This window comes from Branchiostoma belcheri, unplaced genomic scaffold (genome assembly GCF_001625305.1).
Source record: "Branchiostoma belcheri isolate BF01 breed outbred unplaced genomic scaffold, Haploidv18h27 scaffold89, whole genome shotgun sequence".
NCBI lineage: Eukaryota > Metazoa > Chordata > Leptocardii > Amphioxiformes > Branchiostomatidae > Branchiostoma > Branchiostoma belcheri.
The window spans coordinates 1,245,735-1,271,732 of record NW_017804564.1 but is presented as its reverse complement, the minus strand read 5'-3'; the positions used below and the strand labels follow the sequence as shown (position 1 = coordinate 1,271,732).

The following is a 25,998-nucleotide window of genomic DNA, read 5'->3' as shown; positions in this document are numbered from 1 at the left end:
AAGTGGACCAAACTGGATCTTCTACAGCTAAACAAGGTGATTATGTTTACGGAAGGGAAACATATTGTTTTTGCTCAGTGTCTTCCTCTTCTTCTTCTTCTCCAAAAAGTAACCTATGACCTGACCAATGACATAATTTGTTGACGTCTGTCACCATGGTGACTGGTGTTGGGTTACATAATGTTGCAATTTCATGGTCTGCTCTGCTCCTATCAGTGTCACCATAAACTAGTGAATACATGTATGTGAATGTGTTTGAGTAAGAATTAACAGAGCAGACCATGTTCGAAGGTAAACATTATGCATTAGCTTTGCAAATGTTACTTCTCTAGTATTGATGCTGTTAAAATTTGAATGGATAGGCAGCGAAGTAGACAGGCAAACTATACATCCGCAGTCTGAGTAATCTTATTGACATGACAGTGTTGAAATGTGGATTCGCTTTGATCCGGTTTCAACCCATATCCACGAATCATTGCCCGTACTCAGATGACCCGGAGGAGGCAAACACCTGCAGTTTTGCTAGAAGCTGCAAGGCGGCGTTTCGCTGTTCCCGCTTCCTGGAGGTTCTCGCCATCACTGTTACAGTAACAGCCGTGATCGGGTCAGGAGTATGCTTTGCCATGTACTTCATCACTTCAACATCGGAGAACAATGCAGCAATCCCAGAAATCCACTCGGTCAGTCTCTTCACCATTCACCACTTTCCTATCCCCAGAATGCAATGCGAAAAAAAGGGGGGGTAACCCTCATTTGCATAGGACTGGAAGGCATCGGAATGATCCTGTTGACGTTAAACAGCTTGCTTGCTTTTGTGTTTTGAGGTGTCGGGGCATTTTATGCTCAACATTAATTAAACTACTATGGGTTAAATCTGAAAACAAATAGAGAATGAATTTTTTTGAATATGTGGTTTGTAACGTTATAGTGGTAACGCTATACTGATGCTGTAACGTTACAAACCACATGTTGAAAAGAACCCTTAAACTTCACTCTCTATTTGTTGTCAGATTCGGCCCATAATAATTCAATTAATGTTGAGCATAAAATGCCCCAACACCTCAAAACACAGTGAAAAGCAAGCTGTTTAAAGTCAACAGGATCATTCCGATGCCTTCCAACTATTTTTGCATTGCATTCTGGGGATGGGAAACTGGTGAATTAATCAACTCGTCATAAATCCACTTATCTAGGACCACTGAATTTTCAGAGGATGATGAGTAGTGAAAATAAATCATAACTAAAAAAGTAACATTTGCAAAGCAAATGCATAATGTTTACCTTCAGCTATATATATATATGGTCTGCTCTGTTAATTCTTACTCAAACACATTTACATACATGTACATGTATATGGTGACAGGAGTCTAAATGCCTACTATAAAATTGCAACATTATGTAACCCAACACCAGTTATATTACTATGGTGACAGACGTCAACAAAAGAGAACATTGGCCAGGTCAGAGGTTAGTGTTTGGAACAGAAGAAGAAGAAATGGAGGAAAAACAATATGTTTTCCTTCGGTAAACATAACAACAAATTTGATGTCAAAATGACGATTTTTGGGACTAAAACCGTTAAGATGGGGTTTTCTCGTAATTGTGATAGACTATATAGGTCTACTTAGTTTTTTGTTGCCCGTGGCAACAACGTTGACGTCATAAAACGACGTTATGCATATTCAACCTGTCCGCCATCTAGGATCGTCAATCTTTTCAAGATACAGCCTTAAACATAATGCAAATGGACTGAAGATATTCATAAGGATGTTTTATGTGAAAAAGACGTTCATTCATTCCTTGATTTCCACTTAAAATATACACATTTTGTGTCTGAAAATAGCCCATACTTTCATCGACTGCATTCACATGGAAGACTGCATCGTATACAGAGTCATCGGCACCCGGGCCACTTCTGAACATCTCTCCATCGACTGGACGCGAGGTGCTAACTGTGCAGTCAAATGTGCCGACTGTGCAGTCAAATGTGCCGACTGTGCAGTCAGATGTGCCGACTGTGCAGTCAGATGTGCCGACTGTGCAGTCAGATGTGCCGACTGTGCTGTCAGATGTGCCGACTGTGCTGCCAGATGAAAGTAAGTGAATTTTCTAAAGTTCGGCACATTAGTAGTTGTTACAAAATTAAACATTATAACAAGAAAGGTAACATTTGCAGAGCAATTGCATAATGTTTACCTTTGCATATGGTCTGCTCTGTTAATTCTTACTCAAATACATTCATATATATGGTCGGATAATGAATTAAATATTGACCTGGGAATTGTGTCATTATCACTGCTACAGAAGTCGTCTATGTCTGCGAGTGGGCAAGCAGGCAGCTGTCTTGTCCAGAGGGAGAAACGCTGGTCATCGACGACGCCTACTACGGTAGGACGTCCTCACAACACTGCCACTGTCCTTGTTTGAACACCAACTGCCGAGCACCGGGGAGTTTTTCCATTGTGTGGAAGACCTGCCAGGGCTTACAGTACTGCACCGTGACAGCCGATTATCGCATCTTTGGTGTTGACCCCTGTTTCGGAACCGCCAAGTACTTACGGGTTGCCTACCGCTGTTCCTCAGGTTAGCATTAACACTTTGTATTAGAATGTAGTTTATACAACAAAGAGAGAGCTGAGCTTTATAAATGTATATTTCCCCATTTCATACATCTTAGCAACACAGATAAGTTCATATTTCTAATGGCTTTAAACAAACCTTTGATTATAAAACACATCTGTACTTATATCTACATCGTTACTAAGAAGCAAGAAGAAGCCAAATTATCGTAATTATTAGACTATATGTCCATAGTACATTGAATTAGCACTAGCTTGTACATTGTATATATTCATTGCAAACTGTGACGTCTTTCCTATGACCTGTACTGAACCCAGTGGGTATTTGCGTACAATAAAGGTCTTCATTCATTAACAAATTAGCAAATTATTATCTGTCAGTGTCCTCATTACTTTGTCCTCAGTTTACTTTGTTATCCTTGCGCTTTACTTGTCTGTATTTGTTTTGATACACTAATAAAATAATATACATAACTCATGAGCTTGAGCATCTTGTCTTTATTGAAATAAGCAAAAAATAATAATTAGAGATAGTTTTTGAAGGTTTGTTGTCACGTCAGAGGTTCATGAGTCTAAATTTTTGCTGACTTTTGAGTCAAGGTTCCCGTGACGTTAGTAGATATAGCTCTAATTCTCAGGCCAACTTGTGTTTGAAAGACTATTTCTAGCTTCCCGGTGACGTCAGAAATCTATCAGTCTGATTTTCATGCTGACTGCCTTGAGCGAGTATTTGAAGGACTGTTTCCAGGGGCCCCAGACGATGCCCTGTTTGGTCTCGCACTTGTGAGAGTCGTGGTACTTCCCGTTCAGGTAGGAATCTCCGCATCGCCAGTACCACCAGCCGCCGCCTCCAAACTTTTCCGCGCAGTTACATCCACACTCGTCATTATCTCTGTAAGGGAAAGAACAGTAAGTCATCAGTACCACAGTATAGTACTATAGTACCGGTACTACAGTATAACTACCACGGTACCACCAGCCGCCACCTCCAAACTTTTCCGCGCAGCTACAGCCGCACTCGTCGTTATCTCTGTAGGGGAGAGAGCAGTGGTCAGTACCACAGTATAACCAGTACCATAGTACCGGTACTGCAGTACAGGTACCACAGTACCACCAGCCGCCACCTCCAAACTTTTCAGCGCAGTTACAACCACACTCGTCGTTATCTCTGTAAGGGAGATAACAGTTGTCAGTACCACAGTATAATCAGTACCATAGTACCGGTATTACAGTATAACTACCACAGTACCACCAGCCGCCACCTCCAGACTTTTCCGCACAGTTACATCCACACTCGTCGTTATCTCTGTAAGGGACAGAGCAGTGGTCAACTACTACCACAGTAAAACCAGTAGTACAGTACCGGTACTACAGTATAACTACCACGGTAGTACCACCAGCCACCACCTCCAAACTTTTCCGCGCAGTTACATCCACACTCGTCATTATCTCTGTAAGAGAGAGAGAGTTTTCGTCAGTACCACAGTATAAGCAGTACCGTAGTACCGGTACTACAGTAAAACTACGAGTACCACCGTGACGGTACCACCCTGGCCCTAACTCTAACCCTAACCCTAACCCTAACCCTAACCCTAACCCTAGCCCTAGCCCTAACTCTAACCCTAACCCTAACCCTAACCCTTACCCTGGCCCTAACTCTAACCCTAACCCTAACCCTAACCCTAATCTCCCCATGCCCTCTCTCCAGGTAACTCACCTGTCCCTTGTGGAGAACTTCATCCCGTCCAGCTTGACGGGCCGTAACATGGCGTCCCCGCTGTTACTGCCGGGGAAGTACCCGGTCAGGTGCAGGGTGTAGTCATCCTTCTCTCCGCCAACACTAAACGCCCTAGTACGTACACAGGTTTATTCATTAAACAAGCAAAAAGCAAAATAAAATAAGGACTAAACTTTGACTGCCAACACTGCAATGAATTAGGACCTACCCCAAATTTTCGGCTGACTCCAAATTTTTCCCTTCACCCAATTTTTCGACTGACTCCATCAACCAAGAGTAGACCGGCGGGTCCATTCCATGAACAAGGTTGACTGAGTCAGCCGAAAATTTGGAGTCTCAATTCATTGCAGTGTTGTGACTGTCAGTTAAAGTTTAGTCTTTATTTCATAATGACTTGTACCAACACAGATCAACTTTCATGCTAAGCAAAAAATATACACGCAAGTATTGACAAGCCTCCTGGCAGCCGTGATGGCTGAATTACAAGGCTTGTACTGACAACACATTACGACAACATTTATAGTCATACCTGTATTCTGCGAAGGCACGGTTTCCCTCCCAGTCCCAAAAGTCCAGACGCAGGATGTATTTCCCCACGCTGGTTTGTTTGTTTGTTTATTCGCACATGTTTGAAAAAAAATAAATAGAAAATTACACAAAAGAAAAACAAGGTGCAGGAGGTCGAGGGGGTAGGACGCCTTCAGGGCTTGTACAGGGCCCTCCTCCTTACTAACTTAATTAACAAATGATAGTCATGAAATTAATATGATTATTGAAAAAGAACGAAACAAAAAATATAGCTAACAAAACTAACACAAACAAATGAATATCACAAGACTAATATAGTATAATTGAAAATGAATTAACGGAAACAAAGATATAAACATCCAATCAACAAAAAGCCCGCTACTATTAGATTTGCCAAAAAGCCAGGTGGTCCATTTTGAACTTGAAGTGCATTTTAACAACAGCTATTCACACACCAAAAATTAAAAAAAATGCAATGAAAAATAATCGAGTTATAACGTCGACTCACACCAGGTCCAAAAACAATCTTATAGTCTTCTTGACGAAGACAACAAAGATTCGGAAACTAAAACATTTAGATGGTTTAACGAAGGAGGTCATAAAATACAATGGAAATTTTCCATCACCTGGTGAGCGCGTGCAGCTTGTCCAGCCCCAGCCAGAACTCGCCCTCCAGGTCACCGAACCCGCGCTGGTACTCCTCCCAGGTCCGGTTAAAATCAACCTGTAAGATTCACCCTCCATCGTTAGAATTATCTTCAAACATTCTTTACAGACATTAGACCATTTCATAGCAACTAGTTTGTCACCAATCGCCCTATTATACCCTCAAAGCAAAGGTTTGGGTTTGGGGTTATTTTTAGCGTGTTTTTAGTTTTTTTTTATCGGGGTTTCTCTTTTTGCACTGAAATTTGTTCCATCAAACCCCTAAAAACACTCTAAAAATAACCCCAAACCCAAACCTCTGTTTGCAGAGTACTATTAGACTTGATATGGACTTGGAAACCTTTCTTCGTTTCATAGCTCCATTTCTTCTTCTTCAATGAAATACGGTCAATGACATGGACAAGAGGGCTGTCACCAGCTTGTGCTGTAGCAGTCACTCTGTGGTGTTGGATTACATTATGTAGCAAGTTGGAGGGGCTGGTCACCATGTATATAAAATTGTGTATTGGGGAAGAGTGAAAAGAGCAGTAGTTTATTAGGTTTGACCACGTACATGAAGGTAAACAGTGTGCATTTGCTTGGCAAATGTTAGCTCTCTAGTTTATATTTGCTCTTCTTCTTTGTATTTACATATTGTTAGTTGGTCCTGTAGTCGGAATAATCTCACGAATAAGATGCCATACGTAATGTACGTCAATGAGTCATTGTATAGTTTGATGACACCTAATCATATATGCATGACGTCACCCACCGTCCCGTCCTGACGCCGTTGTACGGTCGTCCAACCGCCGTTCGTGTTCTCCTGGTCACAGTACACTGGGAACGGGTCGCCCGGGTACGAGAGCGGCCTGATGACGTACACACCGTTGGTGACGTAGCCGCGCTCGTAAACTTCCACACAGTCCCTAGCGGCTGGGAACGGAAGTGCAGTCTTAACGGTCAGGCTACCGTTGGTCAGTTTTCTAAAATGTTATAGATTACATAAAACGCAAATGATTCTATTATTTCTATATCATATAGGCAAGTCTATTTAAGTTCTGAACTTAGACTTGTAGTGAGCATTTTGTACTTAAAAAATGCAATATGATTACATGTAGCAAATGATTAAACAATACGGTTACGAAATATCTGCATATAATATTTTGCTTTGTCTTATCTCATTTTTAGGAGACCGCACACGAAAATCTCTGTTCTTTGATGCTATATGAATTAATTTAACTTCCAATTACCTTGTAATGCGAGGGTTCATGAACAAAAACGATCCGCTACAGCTACTAGTATTTGCTTGTTTTGTAGAGAGGTTTTTTCACCTCTCCATATGGCACCTACATGTACCTGTATTCTTACAGCTCACGTGCAAACCTAACCGCGCTACACAAACTCTTACCTGTCTCCTCGGGTACATCTGGGTCCGGTACAGGTACGGGATCGTCGTGGGGGGTCAGGTGAGACTGGCCAGGTGAGGTAGACCCACACTCCCCCTCCCCCTCCGCTGTGCCATCGGCGAAACACTGTTCCTGCGCCCAGCCTACACGGCAAACTACCAACAACGCAAAAACTCCGTACAACAATTTTAAAACACACATGTCCTTTATAGGTCCTTACACATATGGTCTTGCTAACAACTTTAAAGAGAGATGGGTCTAGATGTGATGACGTCACGACGTCATGACGTCACTGCGAGCGTGGTGGCGTTTGGTTCGTCCAACTCGTGTGACGTTTTGTTTGTTTGTTACTAATCTCCAAGCAGATCCCTCTCGGTGGCAAAAAGACATGTATCAAATTGGCCAGGCAGTATCCATTGGCCAGAGAAGGTCGGCAGCCACCGACGGGGTGGGGATGGTAGGTAGCGACAAAAAAAAACGGCCATATATAAAAGGTAACAACCTCTGCTTGGAGAGTATTTGTTATCAACTTTTCCCGCCATTTATTTGTTCACGTACTGTCGTTCGCGTCATCGTGGGAACGAACAGATGTTGACACATAAACTGCAGTTTATAAAGGATTCGCCAGACGGCGCATAGCACTTGATGATGCAATGGCAATGACCTGGGATAACCTGACATGGTTGCCCCGCCTTTCCTCAAACTCACATGATGAAAAAATAAACACACTTGTTCAAACCTGTGCAGCGTGGGGCTCACATGAGCAGACCTGTAAGACAGTGTAAGACATGCCGAGAGGAGTTCTGTTGCAAACCATGGCGTCCGATCATGAAGATCTTGAAGTGAGTATATGGTGCAAAGTTATGTTGTATTCTCATGAGTTGTGAAAACGCCTTAACCCTCAAACACCCGAACTTTTTTGTGACGTTAATGCCCGAACGGGGTCCAGATGGACCCCATTTGGTTTCTTTCAAATTTATATTCCTTTTTGCATTCTCAGTCAGTGATCGCTGCACATATATTGGTTAAACATAGTACGAGGTATATTTTGGCATGATTAAGTGTTAAAAAATTCCAGCTTATTATCATAATTAATGACGGGTGTTTGAGGGTTAATCATTAGTCTCCTAAGCAGCCTAGACCTGCTTCGCGCAAAAGCATTGGTGTGTTATACGTGTATATGTTAACCTTTATATTTAGCACACTAATCTTACAATAATAATAAAGTAGACGTTTAACTACCGATTATCCGTTCGTTACGGGGTTTATATAATAGGCAGCAGAAAAGAAGCTTGAGAACACCGTAGTTGGATTTTGACTAAACAAAGAACAGAAGACCGCGTTCTAACAGACGCTGACCGGAGGGGGTCAAGGTACAAGAACACAAGATACGCCGAGTCATGCAATATGCCCGCCGGCCGGCAACTTTAAAGTAGCCTCCGTAGCAGGCTTATAGAACTGGGGGTTTGGTGGTCTTCGGCTGTTCTTATTATTAGCCCAGTTCTAAAAAACGGGGGTAATTCAACCAGGCCGGCTATGTTGTCTATATGCAATCAGAAAATAGCACATAAAAGCTTCCAAAGACCATGAAGACCCCCAAAACCCCCCAGTTTTTGGTATGCTGCGGAGGCTAACTTTAAGCACATCTACGGCGGGGTACCGGTGCGCGTAGTTTAATCTCCAAGCAGAGCCTAGGGTGGCAAAAGACAGTATCAAATTGACCAGGCAGTATCTGTTCATGATCACCAGAGAGGGTTCATACTTCACCCGATGTATGGACCTACTCTGGCCAATGGATACTGCCTGGCCAGTTTGATACTGTCTTTTGCCACCCCAGGCTCTGCTCGGAGATTACACGTAGTTAAAATCGGGCGCCAAATTGATGAAGAAACATGACTGGGTGACTTTACGAAACATGCTTAACAGTAACGAACTTTTTCTCGCAAAGGGAGGAGCGCTAGTGTTTGTCAGTTTGAACATTTGGCGACACATTCAGTACATATCTAACTGTAATCTCCAAGCAGATCCTATAGGGTGACAAAAGACAGTGACAAATTGGCCAGGCAGTGTCCAATCTTTAGAGAGGGTCCAATACGCTCCTCTGGCGACTGGGTACTACCTGATATATACTGTCTTTTGCCATCCTAGGATCTGCTTGGAGATCCAACTGTACCGTTACAGTTACAGAGTGAGACTATTGCGTAACATGTTGCCAGGCCTGTGTTTGTGTACACCTCGCGCACGTGAGCCCGCCGTGTTATACGAGAGACACAGAAGTTCAAAGTACACTTTTTGCGGCCCGCGCAACCAGGTCCGTAAGGGGGGCAATCCTAGTCTCCACCAGATTTCTTTTGCAGGCTGAATAAATCGTAGAAATCGGCCTGAAAGGAAGGCAGCCGGCCATCGACGATCGCCCTGCTGGGCCTGGGAAATTACTGAAAGTTGTTCCCAATTTCTTTTGAAAATCACAAAACATTTACAAAATATTTTGGTTGTATCAAGGAGGTCTCATTCAAACCTCCTTGGCCTACGATTACTTTAGACTTTAGTTCAAAGGCATAGCCTCTACCAGGCTTCGGGAGGTGGCAGGAAAGAGTTACTCTTCTAAGTTAGAAGTCGGCAAATAGAGAGATAGCATGCCAGGGGAGTTGGTCCGCTGGGAGAGAACAGCTTGCCGCTCCCTCGGCATGCTATCTCTCTATTTGGTCGATTTTTACTGTTTCCAACCGCCCCCCGAAGCCTGGTAGAGGCTACAGGATCCTACAGGCGCAGTTACTTCAAATACGGAAGTAACGCACACTAGCTCACGAGTGCCACCTTGCGGAACTTACATACACTACAGCACTAAACTCACAGCTGATCGCCTGACCCCAAGTGACCCCTCGGAACAGGCGGCCGTGAATATTTGTAAAACTTTCGACTTGCCGCTCGTACGAGGCCGCCTCTGCAGACATGGCCACCTGTTGACACTTAGGGGGAAACTTGGGAACCTCTGACGATCTTAAGCTGACGAAAAGACAGAAAAGGTATTATTATAAACGTCACATGAGCTACTGTACAGTTTCTTACACCGTCTCATGAGTTTCTTGTATCATTCAAGGAGCTTATACTTATAGTAGCCGCCATAAGTTTACTTCTCTCTCAGTCCAAGACGTTTTTCTAGACGTGTGAGAGTTGTCTTGAAGTGTCTGTATGGTCTTGGGGGGCTGACATGCCGGAAAACTGAAGAAATACAGTGTCGGGAAGCTGCCATATGGTAATCTCCAAGCAGATCTTTGCGTGGCAAAATCGTAAATATTAGAGTAGGGGAAGAGTAGGTCCATTTGCCACGGAAGTTATGGTTTTTGCCTTGATAAGATCTGCTTTGAGATAGGGCTGTTAAAAAAATGGGGGGGGGGGGTTGAAGAGCTTGGATTTTCTACTTTCTGACTCCCCTTCATAATTTAGTATCCGACTGGGCCTTGACCCCCTTTCATTTAATCCATATCCAGGTGCCTTGGCCCCTTAAAAATTTTATACAAGTGACTTGACCCCCTATAGTTTCATCCAAATCCAGGGTTTTCAACTTGTATTTAAAACCCCCCTCAATCCAAATCCCACAGATTATCACCCACAAACCCCCCTATGTAAAATCCGACCACTTCAACCCCCCCTCCTCAGTTATTTTTTGGAACGGCCCAATTTGATGATGACCTACTGTGTTTTGCAGCACAGTTTTGAGATTACCATATGGCTACACATGACATATGGCTACAGATAGTACACATTAGTGTTCCATATGGCGCCTTCTGTTGCACAGTTAAGTCCTAATTATTCGCTTGACTGCATTCGCCTCAGGCACCGATCACTGGCAACCCGCGGGTGATTGGGGGGAGGGGGGTGTTGTACAGAGGAGGGTATGTGAGATAGCTGTAAAATTGACAAGTAAAATGTATGATTGTGAAGTTAATTTTTTACCCCATAAATTTTTGGTCGAACTCCATGTCAATACCAAGTGTGTTGGATCATTATATGGAGTTTACCAGCACAGAGCATGATTCATTCGAAGGTTTATTACTTTATAATGAGTTAATGTTTAACGTTAATAACACTTGGACTCATGACCTGCAGCACTTGTTTAGAAAGCTGTCACTTTAGCAGGGCACCCTCATTTTTTGATTCTATCAAGCACTGTTCTGCTAGTCTTCACCAGACTCCTTTGTAGGCTCAATAAGTAGTAGAAATCGGCTAAGGGGAACAATATTGGCCATAGGAGTTGGCCGGCCATAGAGTGTCCAGCTTGCAACTCCTCTGGCATAGGGAAGCCGGCATACTAAGTACTAGACCTTACTTACTGTCACAGTGGTAAACCCAATTGTTTTAGTAAACCCTACAGTTTGAATTGTGCACAAGTATTCATGAGCTGTTTAAATAACTGTTGTAACATGAAATTTGATCCCTTTGCTCAGGAACCAATGACAGTGTCCGGCTGTTTGCGAGATTTTGGAGGGCGGTTACTCCGCCGGAAGTACGTGGACGCGGCTTCGCTGGAGGACTCCCAGCTGGCGCGCTGCCTGAACACCCTGGACTTGACCCTGCTAGGAGTCGGGAGCACGCTTGGCGCCGGTGTCTACGTCCTGACCGGGACCGTTGCCAGGGAAACCGCCGGGCCGTCTATCGTGCTGTCGTTCCTTGTGGCTGCCATCGCTTCAATTTTGGCAGGTTGGGATGTCTAGGTTTCCTATAGCTATATCAATGAGAGTAGCGAAAGTGTTATTTATCTATTTCATCATGACACAACTGAGGCCCCTGTTGGAAGGTTTCTGAAGTTATCCTTCTTCGAAGATTTTTCAACAAATGTTGCTGCAGTTCCAGAAGAAGCTGCTAGGGGGCCCAAATAGTCCAGTTATTCGTATTTATATATCATTCAGTTTAATTGCAGGAAGTTGTAAATGGTGAAGATTTTAAATTCTGAATTCATGTGCATCTAAAACAAGTGGACTTTTATGTTACCCTGTCTTTTAGGCTCCACCAGACTTCTTTTGCAGGCTGAATGAATTGTAGAAATCGGCCTAAAAATGTTATTAATTGGCAAGAGAAGGTATCCGGCCATCGACGATCAAATTGGCCTGCAATTGCTACCTTCTCTCGCCAATTAATAACCTTTTTAGGCCGATTTCTACAATTCATTCAGCCTGCAAAAGAAGTCTAGTGGAGACTTATGATCCTTCTGTACCCGCGCAGGCCTGTGTTACGCTGAGTTTGGGGCGAGGGTGCCTAAGAGCGGTTCTGCGTACGTCTACAGCTACGTGACGGTCGGCGAACTGTGGGCTTTCATTATCGGCTGGAATATGATCCTGGAGTATGTCATAGGTCAGTCTGCTGTTCTGTTTTAACCTGTCAATCAATAGCATACTGTCTTGTCATTGGATGGAATATGATCCTGTCAGAGTATGTCATAGGTCAGTCTGTTATTCTGTTCTAACCTCCTGTTAATCAATAGCATACAGTACTGTCACATGATTGGCTAAAATATGACTCTAGAGTATTGTATGTCATTGGTCAGTGACCGACCGACATTCTGTTATTTGTAACTAACTTGTGAATCATCATATATAATCTGCACAATGTCATGTACTAGTATTTGGAGTCTTGAACTATAGTTGCAAATTTGAATTACCTACCTAACTAAATTAGCATTAACTTCACATTAATAATAGTTAGTTGCACACACTGTCATACCTGCACATGTCCATATTTAGGCACGGCGAGTGTAGCTCGAGCCTGGAGCGCGAACTTTGACTCCCTGATCGGCAACAGGATCGAGAACTTCACCAGAACCCACATGCCCATGCACGTGTCAGGGCTGGCCGAGTATCCAGACTTCTTCTCATTAGGACTCACCTTGATTCTTACAGGTAAGTCTTACGTAACAGTGACTCAAGATTTAGGTCTAAATGTAGACTGAGGTAATCATAATTCTTGTTCAAGATGTCAGGTCTGGCTGCAGAGTACCCCTTCTTCTTCTCCATTGGACTCACCTTGGTTCTTACAGGTAATCATGGATACCTGAGGAGTGTCAGGATTCTAATTGCTAAGTATTTGGTAAGATATCTGGCCGATGGCATGTGTTTTTGTGAGCAGAATTATGATCATTTATTAGAAGTGTTCAACACCCAGTTGCAACCACACAACTTACAATAACATAAAGATAGTATTAGGCCACACTTGTCTCAGATATTTTTAAGTAAAATCTTACAACAAGAAGATGTGTAGTCACTAGGTGTAAAAAATTCGACTATATCCCAATACAGGAACTTTGTTATTTAACAGTAACAGACAGTGATTTTCTCCTCAGACTGTGTTTTCCTGCTGATATTCCAAATCTATAGCATTATTTTGCTTAACCTGAACCACAATATTTACTGTGTTTGTTTGTCTGTTTGTTCCCTGCAGCCCTACTTGCCTTCGGTGTGAAAGAGTCCACCAGGTTTAACAATGTCTTCACTGGACTGAACCTGTGTGTGATCCTGTTTGTAATGGTGGCCGGCTTCATCAAGGCTGACGGCAGCAACTGGGCAATAACACACGCTCAGATCATGTACGTACAACAGGTCAATAACACACGCCCAGATCATGTACGTACAACTGGGCAATAACACACACCCAGATCATGTACGTACAACAGGACCTGGTCAATAACACACACTCAGATCATGTACATACAACAGGTCAATAACACACACCCAGATCATGTAGTACTACGTACAACAGGTCAATAACACACACCCAGATCATGTACGTACATTCAAGTAAACTTTGTTTTCAGGAATGAAACAGCCAGATCACAGTCATTATATTACTCATTATCAGCAAAAACTACAATGTAGAAGTTATTGCATTGTATCCACTGTCACAATAGTTCTAGGAAAGAAGTGAATCACTGTTACACACACTCACTTACACTCCAGTTTATTGTCAGACAGTCTGTTGTTCCCCATCATCCAAAGGTTAGACGCTCTTGCATATTGATGCTCAGGCCATATTCACACTGTCAAAAACTAAAGAAATAATGATTTTTCTGTTTTTCTGGATTGGTTATCACTCTTCTACTGGCTCTCAAAACATTTAACTTTGAGGGCATATCAATTTAAGGTACATAATATTATGTTAATGAATGAAAAACATAATGTACACAATCACCATCTTTATTAACATCCCTCCCTGTTAGGAATGAGACAACCAACAGCACACTAGATGGAGTTGGCGGGTTCTTCCCGTTCGGTGCATCTGGAATGTTGTCGGGAGCTGCGACGTGTTTCTACGCCTTTGTAGGGTTTGATGCCATAGCAACCACAGGTGAGAACTTCAAGGTCATATTTCCCAAGGTCATAGAGAACTGATGTCACATTTCTAAAGGTTAAGGAAATGCCGTGTCACACTCTACAAAGTAGCTGCAAGTTCATTCACCTTCCTCAAGGTTAGAGAGAACTGCTATCACATTCTACACGTTCATGCTGTCACAGTGATCCCCAAGGTCACAGATTATGAGAGATTATGCTGTTACATTTCCTAACTCTGACATGTCTGACACTTGCAAGTTCTGAGCCAATCAAAAGCATAGGTTTATCATAATGCAAATTAAAATGTCTTACCGGTACATGTTTTGTCCCCTTAGCTCGAGTGTCAGCCTTTTTAGCTTTCATCCACTCCCCGATCCTGTACTGGCTGGTAGAAAGCTAAAAAAAAGCTGACACTCACTAGGTTATTGCCCCCCCCCAAAAAAAAACTTCCATATCTGTTGCAGGTGAGGAAGTGAAGAATCCGCAGCGAGCGATCCCCATCAGTATCGTGGTGTCTCTCACCATCTGCTTTGTGGCGTACTTTGGAGTGTCGGCAGCGCTCACCTTGATGGTTCCGTACTACAAGGTCGACAAAAACGCCCCCCTCCCCATCGCCTTTGCTGATGTGGGCTTCACTGCTGCTAAGTATATCATTGCTGTCGGGGCTGTGTGTGCTCTCTCTACTAGGTAATAAGCCTTCCTTGATAACCCTACATGTCTACTAGGTAGTGAACCCTAACCCGACACAGTGACTGTTAGTGACTGCTAGGTACACTTTCATCTTGTTATCAGTAGTTTTATCATTAGTCTCAAAGTTTCTCATTTGTTTTCGTGTCACCTTTTACAACATTTCAAAAAAGGAAAAACAAAAAAGTTACAGCATATCAATGCAAATGAATATTACAAAGGACATACTACAAGACATGTAAGATGCAGTAATTTATTTTTTACAATTTATTTGAGTGTCACTGTTTGATGTTAGTTTGTTTAGGTGTTTGTTGTGCATTTTACTGGGTGCAATGCAATCCTAATGAGACAAATCATCTATGCAACCTGGAAAAATGTTGTAGCTGTTTACTGTTTTTCTTTATTTGTTATGCAGTTTACTGGTTGCATGCTCCCAATGAGACAAGTACACATAATCTATGCCATTGAGAGCTTATATAATAAGTGTTGTTTTTGTTTATTGTTTTGTCTACTTTTTGTGCAGTTTACTGGGTGCAATGTTTCCGATGCCACGTGTCATCTACGCCATGGCAAGTGACGGTGTCATCTTCAGATTCCTGTCAAAGGTCAACCAGAGAACACAGACGCCGATTATTGCCACGGTCTTGTCAGGAATACTGTCAGGTAGGTGGGAGGTTCACACACAGTCCAACTTACTGGTTTTAGTGATTAAAATTTTGTCAGCCATTGACAAACGTTAGACAGCCAGGTAGAATATTTTTACAAAATGTAAAAGAAATCAAAATTCTCTGATGAGGAGACTGACGTTTCAGATGGCCCACTGTCTTTCTGTGTTACTGTATGGAAATATTGGATGCTATTAGAAACTATAGAATTCGATATGATTACGTAGAAAGTAAAGGATATGTGTTAATTCGGCTGTTTGGCAGACCGTTTCAATGTGATGTTAGCGTTGGTTTGAAGTTGTTTTTTAGTTTCAGCATCTGAAGTATCCAGACGTGTCTTCTTCGTTGTCCTGTGTCCTCTGATAGTTAAAACATCCTTCATTCCAGTCTCTTTTCAAAGCATAGTCTCTCTTGCAGCAGTATCTCTGTATGGAGAAATTTCACCACCCTTCCTCCCTTACAATTTATAATAGGCACCATGGCTCTCCTGTTTGACCTGAAGGAACTGGTGGACATGATGTCTATAGGAACCCTGCAGGCTTACACACTAGTGGCAGCATGTGTGCTGATTCTCAGGTAAGGAGTCATGTCTATAGGAACCCTGCAGGCTTACACACTAGTGGCAGCATGTGTGCTGATTCTCAGGTAAGGAGTCATGTCTATAGGAACCCTGCAGGCTTACACTCTAGTGGCAGCATGTGTGCTCATTCTCAGGTAAGGAGTCATGTCTATAGGAACCCTGCAGGCTTACACACTTGTAGCTGCATGTGTGCTTATTCTCAGGTCAGTTAGACATTTTGTGGGTGCATACTGAACTGAAACATTCCACTTTAAAAGACTTAACACACATGGTGCTGGCTGTTGTTTCTCACCCAACATGCACTCTACTGGAAAGGGTCACAGTCCTTAGGACAGGACATTAAGCTGTGGTCCACTATCCATTGTACTTTAAGTCTTGTTTAGAAAATTGGAAATATCCTGGTACAATAAACCTACATAATACTGTACACTGTACATACCATATCTTGATCTGTCTTCTCTGTCACGACTGGCTCTTTAGTGAGTCAAATTAATCCGTTTTAGTTAAGATCACTCTTAAATCTACTTCTTCATGGTGGGAATTTGTGGAGAGTAAAATCCGTTTTTCGGTTGGGAAAAATGATATTCCTCCTGTGAATACTCAGGTACCAGCCAGTAGAGAAGACAGATGGGGAGTCTGGATCAGAAGAGGAGGAGGAGGAGGAGGGAGAGGGAGATGGAGCCACAAACGGACAACTGCTGGTCCAGCAGAGTAGAAGCTCGTCCCCGTGTGTGGGGAGGGGCGAGGCTACAGAACGAACAGGGAGGATCGTCAGCTACGCAGTCTTACTACTGGGTGAGTCTTGTGTGTTTGTTTCTGTATGTGTTTGTGTGTGTTTATGTGACTGTGTGTTTTTTTTGTGTGTGTGTTCTTTTTGTGTGATTTCCTATCTTATCAAACTTCAAACTTAACATGTTTCTTTCGTTGAATATGTCATTGTCACAGAAGACACATCAAGCCACATGATACATGATGACAGCATTTATTCATCATCAATGAAAATAATACTGTACTGCACTATACATTACTATTTTGCGAATAGTATCCAGTATCAAAGTATACTGCCACTGGGCTCCCTGACACAGGGGTAGGCAGAAGTTGGCTATTATTCTCACACTGTGTTTCCAGGAGGCTCTGTTAGTGGGCCCTAATCCACACTTGTGGGGCTGTACACTTACATGTACATGTAGTAGTGCCATTATATTATCATTGATAGTAGTCACAATATAACTAGTAAGAATATTAGCTGTACAGAACTGGCACCAACTCTGCCAGGTATATGGTGATGATTATGACCATGATTGCTTTGTGCTCTCAGCCACTAATCAGTTACTATAAACTTACAATATAGATACATAATGAAGGCAATTTTTACAATAGAATCTGATACAAAAATAGAAGAACAAATACGCTAAATATACAGCCACTATAATAAGTTATACCTTTCATTCAGGACTCATTCCAATGATCAGATCAATCATTCTGGAGAAAATCAATTTCTATGAGTATGACTTCTTTCCTTTATCAAATCTTTTGTCCAGTTTAATCCAGTTTAGTTTTGTATTCAATCGAAAGTACTTTGATGTCAAGTTCTTGCCCGACTGCAAAGAAAGGTTAAGAAATTGAAGAATGTTCTAGGCTACAAAATTAATGACAAGAAAGTCTTACTGAAAAATGGTCTCTTATGTTGGTTTCCCATGGTAGAAATCCTAAAATTGTAGTTAATACTATCATGCCAAAATAAAAAATAAACAAAAATGAATCAAACAAATCGGTACTCATCAGTAGTGAGACTAAATAGAAAGAAAGTTCAGATTATAGACAAACCTACTTGCCATGGGCAGATTCTCAATACAATGTACTACAGTTGTACTGTAAACATGACTTTTTAAGTTAAGTCTTTGCTTTATATATTATATGATTGTATGATATTCATATAAAACTAGACCATATAGCGAACAAGTCAATTATGATGATGTATGAAAAAAGCAGGTCTGGAGATACTTGAATGTGTATCTGCCAATATTTTACAGTATTTAAAAACTCTTCGGCACTTTCCAAGTCTTACATGAACCCATCATGGTCGCCTGACTCACTCATGCCCTCCGTTTCATCCACCCATGGCTTTCCTTCCTCCATCTTTACATTTCTCACACCTTCCCACCCCTCTGCTGCTAATGGCACTGTCTGGAACATTTCGTCCACCATGTTGTTGTTGTCAAGGTCACCTACTTGCTCTCCAGCTTCTTCCCACCCCTCCTGGGACAGTGGTACGGCCTGGAGTATTCCGTAGTCTTCCCTGTCCACCATGTTGTTTTGCATTTGACCTTGTTGGATGTCGACACGATTATCGGTAGGTTTCACTGCAAAAAGGGCTACATCTGCACCTTTCTCTTGTGGCTCTTTTACGTGAAGTTTCATCTCGTCGAGCAGAACGTCTTTCACGTAGTCTGCGTCGGCTGTCTCCTGCAATAGCTCGAACTTGGCCTGCTCCTCCGCCATCTTGTTTCTAAAGTCGCGACCTTGAGAGATCTCCTTGACGACCTCCTCCTGCACGTCCGCTGCGAGCGGCGCCGTCTGGAAGAACATGAGGTCGTTGCCCTGGTCTTGTTCGTAGTCCGCGGCAACCAGAACCTGATAGTTGAAAATGACGTTTTTTAACTTAAAGTTAAAAGGAAAACATATTGTTTTTGCTCTGTTTCTTCTTCTTCTGTTCCAAACACTGACCTCTGACCTGGTCAATGACCTGAACCAGACGTCTGTCACTATGGTAACTGGTGTTGGGTTACAGCACAGGCCACGAAATACGCATCAGTTTTCGCGGGACGTTCTGCGAAATACCGCGGTACGTCCTGCGGTATATCGCGAAACGCCGTGCGGAATATTGCGAAAGGCCGTGCGAAATATTGCGGAAGGCCGTGCGGAATATTGCGGAAGCCGTGCGAAATATTGCGGAAGGCCGTGCGTAAGATTGCGGAAGGCCGTGCGTAAGATTGCGGGACGTCCCGCAGAATTTCGCAGAACTGTCCACTGGTAATGGAAACGCCGCTGCGAAACTTCTTCTGCGTAAGAAATCTTTCGCAAGATTTCGGTCGTTAATGAGCAGCCTTTGTATTCTGAGATTTACATGACACTTATTCCACCTCATTTTCACGTATTTGTTGATAATTTGTGGACAATACCGGGGATTATCAGCGCGGCGGGTCCACGCTGCCACGGCTGTGCTTGGGCGATTGATGTTTACTATTTGATACGCTGAGTTTGTTCCGATCCGTGTGATTCCAATAAACATCTCACATAACTACGAACTAGTTGGAAGAATGATAGATGCATGAATGCCTGTGTATGATTTAACAAACAAAATCTGACGCTATTATAAAAACTGCCAGACGCTCTTCTCCGCTGGAACAACGCAAGCTGGAGGTCAATGACCTGCGGTCGAACACGTAATGTGTACCGTCAACATTTTCTGCAAGGCATGACTTCGCCGAAGAAACCACTTTTTAAAATTTTAAGCTTTAAATGCTTCGACTCTGTGGCCAAAAATAACGAAGTTTGATATTGTCCCTGTTTGCAAGGACGCTATATGTTGTAGAAGCTCCTTGCTGTTTGTGATTATCGATTCAGAACTACGTGATACATTTTAGAGCGAGGCATTTTCCCATAGCCGCACGCACATATTATACTTGATCGACAGGCGTTTCCCTTTGAAGAAGTTGCCGCCCCTGCCGTCGGCGCCAACAGTCTAGCTGGGCTGCTCCAATGATTTCGCCCGTCTTCGTTACAAACACGATCTTCACCGACTATAACCGAGGCTCTGTGATTGGTGTCTATGTGACAAATTTATATTCGCCTATCTTCGTTACAGTTCCGATCTTTACCGACCATATGTATAATCTACTAACGTTACTAGTATTATCTAGGTTCTCTATTCGAGTGTACGTGTATAGATTCAGGCGTTCGTTTGTTGTTGCTGACGGAAGACTCGTGGTAATATTCAGAGTCGAACTAACGTTTTTGCATATGAGAATTAATATTATTGTGCCAAGCGCGAAGCATAATTCAAGGGGTTCTTTACGCCCCATGGCTTTGTTGACACGCATCAAAAATTGATACATTTCGTTCGCCACGCTGCCGGGCCGGGCGTTCCCACGCACGTCGCCATAGTAACCGCACGTAGCAGCAGCGGCGCTGGTAGACTCCCCGGCGCCGCAGACCACGTGGCGTTCCGGCGCGCCAATCACAGCGCGCAGACGGGGACCCGCCCACCAGTCGGGCCGCAGAAGAGTTGATACTCCGCCCAGAGACACCGCCTGAAGATTGTTAGACGACTGTAGCTTGTTCCGCCCTGCACGGCCGGCGCGGCTTTGTAATTTTCTTGTCCCGATTTCATCCCAAAATTTTCAGAGTCAACTTTTATAGTCTGAGAACAAATGAATCTGCGTCAAATTTTGCATAAACACGTCAAGTTCGGGTTGTCCCGTACCGTGTTTATTTATTTTTCGGGTGCGTTGTCCGTTTTTTTTTTTTTTGCAAAAAAATCGACTCCATTTTCATCGCACCCACTACATCGCACCCTCTACATCCTCGCGCAGGTTTATTCAAAACTACACAAACAATACATGAATCTGTTCCTTACAAATGTATTTCTCAATATATCCGAATCCAAGATCGCTATATTTACAAATTGTACGATTTTTCACGATCAAAATTGTCCGGCATTTCTGGACGCACGTTACGAAGCGCTCCCTCCCACTCGAGTGCAACACACGTCCACCGCTACGAACCCTCTGCATTCTCGCCAATCCTCGCGCTATTAACTCAAAACCACATAAACTACATACGAAACTGTTCCTTAGAATGTATATTTTACAAAAAATAGTAAACATCTAAATCCCAGAATGGTAACTTTGCGAATTGTACGAAATTTTACGGTTAAAACTGATTGGTTGTTGCTCGGAAGCCAGCGGCGGCGTGGGGTGACGGACAAAGAGTAAAATTATGTTATTTCTTTCAAAATGCTGTTTTGTTTTGTTTTGTTTTGTACGACCAAAAATAGACTATTTTAGTAAATAGATTCAGGACTGAAAGAATCTTTCGGGAATACAATATACTGTATTTGTATGTGGGTTTATTGTGTATTTGACACAATTTTGACGTTCATTCCACCGGGAAGTGTTCCGCGATCAGCGTGGGTTTCAAAACAAGAAACACAAGATCAAGAAACAAAGCTCCCGCTAATTAGAACCCTGTAACAATTCAGACCACAGCGATCATGTTTTCGATAAATATATTTGTGTACATGCACGTTTCAGAGAGGTAGAAATCTTAACTCAATCTATTAAACCACATTCTAGCTCAGGAATTTACAATCTTCACACTGTTGGGTAAAAAATATCGGCAGATCTCATGAACATTTTCACTCCGCGCTATAGAAAATGTAAACAAACCGGGTGTGATCTTTCTCCGCCCACGGCGCGAATGGCCTGCATATGAATAGGACGTATTTCTGCGGAAACGCGGCCTTACGGAGAGGTGTTCTGCGGAACTTTCGCAAAGTTCTGCGAAAGTGCTCTCAGGTGCACTGCGGGAAGCCGTGCGGAATACCGCGGAACGCCCTGCGAAATACCGCAGAACGCCGTGCGTAAGATTGCGGAACGCCGTGCGTAAGATTGCGGAACGCCGTGCGTAAGATTGCGGAACGTCGTGCGGAATATTGCGGGACGTCCTGCGGAATATTGCGGGACGTCCTGCGGAATATCGCGGTACGTCCCGCAGAACTTGATGCGTATTTCGTGGCCTGTACTGTACATCATGTTGCAGTTTTATAGCAGGAGGGATTTAGACTACTGTCACTATCGAAGCTGGTGTGTTACGCCGAAAGGCGGTTATACCGGCTATACAGATACAGATACTATATAATTATGTGACCGTGTTTGCGTAAGAATTAACTGAGCAGGCCATATGCGAAGGTATACATTATGCATTTGCTTTGCAAATGTTACGGTATAACCTTATTATAAGTTTCTTAGGACAATGTATTGGTAAGAGGACACCAGGAAGAGTAGTGGCTGTATTGTCACAAATTTGAGGTTCCTGGAATAAATAAACAAACAAACAAACCTCATCTCCATCTCCGGGTACCGAGATGGCGTCGAACGAGCTGCTAAAGTCAGCCTCACCCACACAGGTCATGACCTCTAGGCGCATGCAGACGTGGTAGTGCCAGGTGTGGGGGTTGATGCGGACGTACCGGGCCTGGGGCTGCCGCTTCAGGTCATGCCGCACGCCCGTTGTGCTGTCAAAGTTCCCACTGAAAAGCTGTGGAAAGTAACACAAGTTTGCTATTTTTACGCATGCGTTAAGAGAGTAATCAGAAACATAATTATGTCAGTGATTTATATCAGATAATGTTGTATCAGTGCCACATTTTTTCTTCACAGCATTGACAACTGAAGATGATATCTTATATTGTTCTTTGTACGTCCCTATTTTTAAGCCCAGACCATACTTAACTTGAAAGAAAAAGTCTCAAATTATATTTTAAAATGTGCCAAAAGTGTTAAAATTTAGTAATATTTAAAATGAAGTTCTGTGGGCATATGTTAAAAGGCACCCCCATACCAAATTTCAGGTCTTTAAATTTTTGTTTACTGACATTACCAGGGTTAAGCTGCCCAAAGTACACATTTTTGGCCTGAAAATGGCAAAAAAATCAGTATAACATTAAAAGCCTAGTATGTTGTACACATTGTAGTGCCTCTATTTAGTCTGTTCCAGACCCTAGAAGCTTAGGATTAGCCTGATATATATATATAGGGTTCAGCATCTCAGTTACAAGTCTGGAACAGTAACGAAAACAGTACAATGTAATTTTATACCTTGTCATTGCCAGTCTCGTCCTGGTAGTACATCCAGTCCTTCTGGTCCAGGCTGTACAGCAGCTTGAAGGACGACACCCAGTGGGGGAAACCCTGCTGACCTTGAACTATCACCCCCGCAACTGTCATGGGCTTCCCAAGGTCAACCTGCAAGGGTAGAGGTCGAAAGTTAAGGGTTTTGGTCAGGCCGTAGCAGAGATTAATCTTCATCCCTTGCGAGACGTAAGGCCGTGACTTTTTTCTTCCATCTGAGTCTGTCCTTGACCATAGATGCCAGGTTATCCAACGTAGCTCTTCTCCAGGTGGTTTCCAGTCTTACTACCTCTTTTCCTTTTACCATCAGGTCTCCAATCTAAGACTACTTTGGGTATTCTATAGCCTGATTAAATCGCTTTACGGTTGCTAGCCGCCCAACATCCAGCTGGGAGGGGCCACTAAAGCCTGTTTACTAGAAGTGGTTTCTGATTTATTGATTAGATTGAAATGACTAGTGTATTGATCTGATTGATTGATTGATTGATTGATTGTCCCACCTGTATCCACTGGATCCTGTCGTTGAAAGCGGCGCACCAGGCATGGGAGTCGAAGCTGTAATGGCTGCTGCTGTAGCGGGCGTAATACGGGGCGGTCTCCGGCCGCCATGTGGATGACGCAGTGATGCTGTCCTGCGGAATGTCACCCGTTTCCATGCCGACAGGACGCAGGCCGTAACAGACTGGAGAAATGTGGAAATGTGAACAAGAAGTCACTTTTGTTTCTTTCTTGGCTCAAAATATTTTTTTTGTCTAAGTATTTCCTAGGCATTGCTAGGTACAATGTATGAACTCTTGGCCGTAAAGAAAACTTTGTTAAGTAGTAGCCATTGGCTATTTAGCCTCTGTGGTTAGACAGAAGGAAGAAGGTTAAGATTTCATCTCAGTCTAATGTCAAGTGAACCAAGGATTAAGGTGTTCAAAAACGACATTTTTTTCTAGAACTATCGCAGAGTGGAACTCTGCTGTCACCAAGTACAGTAGGAGCATTATCATAATGTTAGATTCTAAGCTTTAAACAATGTCTAGAATTAGATGTTCAAGTGTTAGGTGTAACAAGTTGTTCGGTGTAAATGTAGCTAGCTGCCGCTGCCCCGTGTGCCTGCAAAGCTGGTGTGTTACGCAGAAGGGCGGTTATAGTATTATACTGGCTATACAGATACAGAAGCTGGTGTGTTATGCCGAGGGGCGGTTATACCGGCTATACAGGTACAGAACCTGGTGTGTTATGCCGAGGGGCGGTTATACCGGCTATTCAGATACAGAAGCTGGTGTGTTATGCCGAGGGGCGGTCATACCGGCTATACAGATATAGAAGCTGGTGTGTTGTGCCGAAGGGCGGTTATACCGACTATACAGATACTGATCTATACCTGGCTTGTACTCTGACAGCTGTTTCTTGAGCTGTCTGTTCTCCGCCTCCAGTCGCGCCTTCTCCTGGATGACCTCGTCCCGGATCAGCTTCATGACCTTGTCCACCAGCAGCTCCTCCCGAGCTTCCTGTGGGCGGAGCCAAGCTGTCAATCACAGCTGTCAATGATCTTTGGCTGTTACAGTTTGATTTGATTTATTGAGATTGTAACAGTACAATACATGTGGAACAAAGGAAGCTGTTGTTGGTGTTGTGTTCCACACACAGAAACAAATACAGGACAGAGTCGACAGAGGATACTAAATAATTGGGGAAAGTCTTGTAAAGTGCATTTCCCAAGGGCACAAGGCCAGTGGCACGTCAGGACTCGAACCGGGGACCTCTTGGTTCCGAGTCGAGCACTCTTCCGTTGCGCCACATGACACCACAATCATCATGTCAGGACTATATGGAATTTTTATCTTCAATGATGATGAAATGAAATAAAATGGAACAAACTGATGAAATTGTTTAGAACAAGTGCTGCCATTGGACATTTGTGGACATGACTGACAGGAGTAACCAATGAAAGGAGGACTTACATCACTGAGAGGTGCAGCCACTGCAGCCATGGTCAGGGTCAGGAGGTAGATCACCTTCAGGGACTCCATTTTTACAAGATGGCTGGGGAAAAAATGAACATTAAAAAAATCAATTATAGTTGTATTGTGGTTTATCAGCATCCCTACAATTACATGTACATGTAGTATGATCTGTATCTGTATCTGTATAGCCGGTATAACCACCTTTTGGCGTAACACACCAGCTTTAATGATATATGATGATCCATATTCTGAAGACCTGGTGTCCTTCTGTCCTACATGTGACAGAATGACCTTGTTAAATGACCTTGAAATGGTACATGTAGGTTTTACCATGTGGAAATATGGACAAACAGATAGACCCTTGTCCCTGTCTGTGACATTGGACCTGTAACACAACCTTGGTTGCCCTTTACAGTATGATCTATAGGTAGCAGACTGACATCCTAGATCTTCTGGTGAATAGTTCATGCTTTGGATAGATATATCTTTTTTTTAAATGTTAGACTAAGTCCTGGGGTGAGTGCCAGCAGAGAGGTTTAGCTGGTGTAAAAAAAAAAGACACTTAAATCATACAAAAATAAAAACGCCTGGTAGAAAATGTCAAGAATAAGCCGAACCCTAAGCCTCTGCTTGGAGAGTAGCAGCAGGCTTGATGTAAGCAAGGAGTTTCAGTAATAAGGACTAGATTGAAGCCCCTGGATGTAAGTATATTATACAAGACTGTGTATGTTGGCAGAGCCAAGTCAAACAGGCAGGTTGTACTGAATTTCTTAAAGAGCAGAAGCCACATTCTTGGGATTCTTGCCTGAAGGTTTTGAGTCTTCAGTGATGAAAGGCCCTATACTGATATTATAGGCTATACTGATACAGATGCAGATCAGCATGAAAGGGAAGCATTAAACTGGCCAGACTCAGACTTGCATGTTGACAAAAGTCAGGTTTTCAACCCCGAACAGAAGTTGTTTTGACCAACACAGCA

General features: G+C 43.0%; 3 protein-coding genes across 3 annotated transcripts in view; 1 reads left to right on the top strand and 2 right to left on the bottom strand.

Annotated features, from left to right (window-relative positions):
• Positions 1-3,086: 3,086 nt before the first annotated feature.
• On the bottom strand, positions 3,087-7,143 carry LOC109487546 (microfibril-associated glycoprotein 4-like). The gene is made up of 6 exons (XM_019791561.1): positions 6,899-7,143; positions 6,263-6,423; positions 5,472-5,569; positions 4,847-4,915; positions 4,297-4,428; positions 3,087-3,471 (listed from the first exon to the last, which is right to left on the bottom strand). Exons 1-6 carry the CDS (start codon positions 7,095-7,097, stop codon positions 3,261-3,263), a joined length of 870 nt encoding a protein of 289 aa, XP_019647120.1. The 5' UTR covers positions 7,098-7,143; the 3' UTR covers positions 3,087-3,260.
• A 530-nt stretch (positions 7,144-7,673) lies between these two features.
• The window catches only part of LOC109487545 (high affinity cationic amino acid transporter 1-like), a 31,658-nt gene continuing 13,333 nt past the window's right edge, over positions 7,674-25,998 (top strand). Inside the window, exons 1-10 of the mRNA XM_019791560.1 lie at positions 7,674-7,738; positions 11,345-11,597; positions 12,120-12,248; positions 12,638-12,793; positions 13,332-13,476; positions 14,107-14,234; positions 14,683-14,905; positions 15,429-15,568; positions 16,044-16,284; positions 16,755-16,945. Coding sequence (XP_019647119.1) covers positions 7,685-7,738; positions 11,345-11,597; positions 12,120-12,248; positions 12,638-12,793; positions 13,332-13,476; positions 14,107-14,234; positions 14,683-14,905; positions 15,429-15,568; positions 16,044-16,150 — 1,335 coding nt within the window. The 5' untranslated portion in view covers positions 7,674-7,684 and the 3' untranslated portion in view covers positions 16,151-16,284; positions 16,755-16,945. The remainder of the gene's footprint in view (positions 7,739-11,344; positions 11,598-12,119; positions 12,249-12,637; positions 12,794-13,331; positions 13,477-14,106; positions 14,235-14,682; positions 14,906-15,428; positions 15,569-16,043; positions 16,285-16,754; positions 16,946-25,998) is intronic.
• On the bottom strand, positions 17,177-25,095 carry LOC109487516. The gene is made up of 6 exons (XM_019791516.1): positions 25,017-25,095; positions 24,437-24,563; positions 23,565-23,746; positions 23,032-23,178; positions 22,274-22,471; positions 17,177-18,784 (listed from the first exon to the last, which is right to left on the bottom strand). Exons 1-6 carry the CDS (start codon positions 25,083-25,085, stop codon positions 18,215-18,217), a joined length of 1,293 nt encoding a protein of 430 aa, XP_019647075.1. The 5' UTR covers positions 25,086-25,095; the 3' UTR covers positions 17,177-18,214.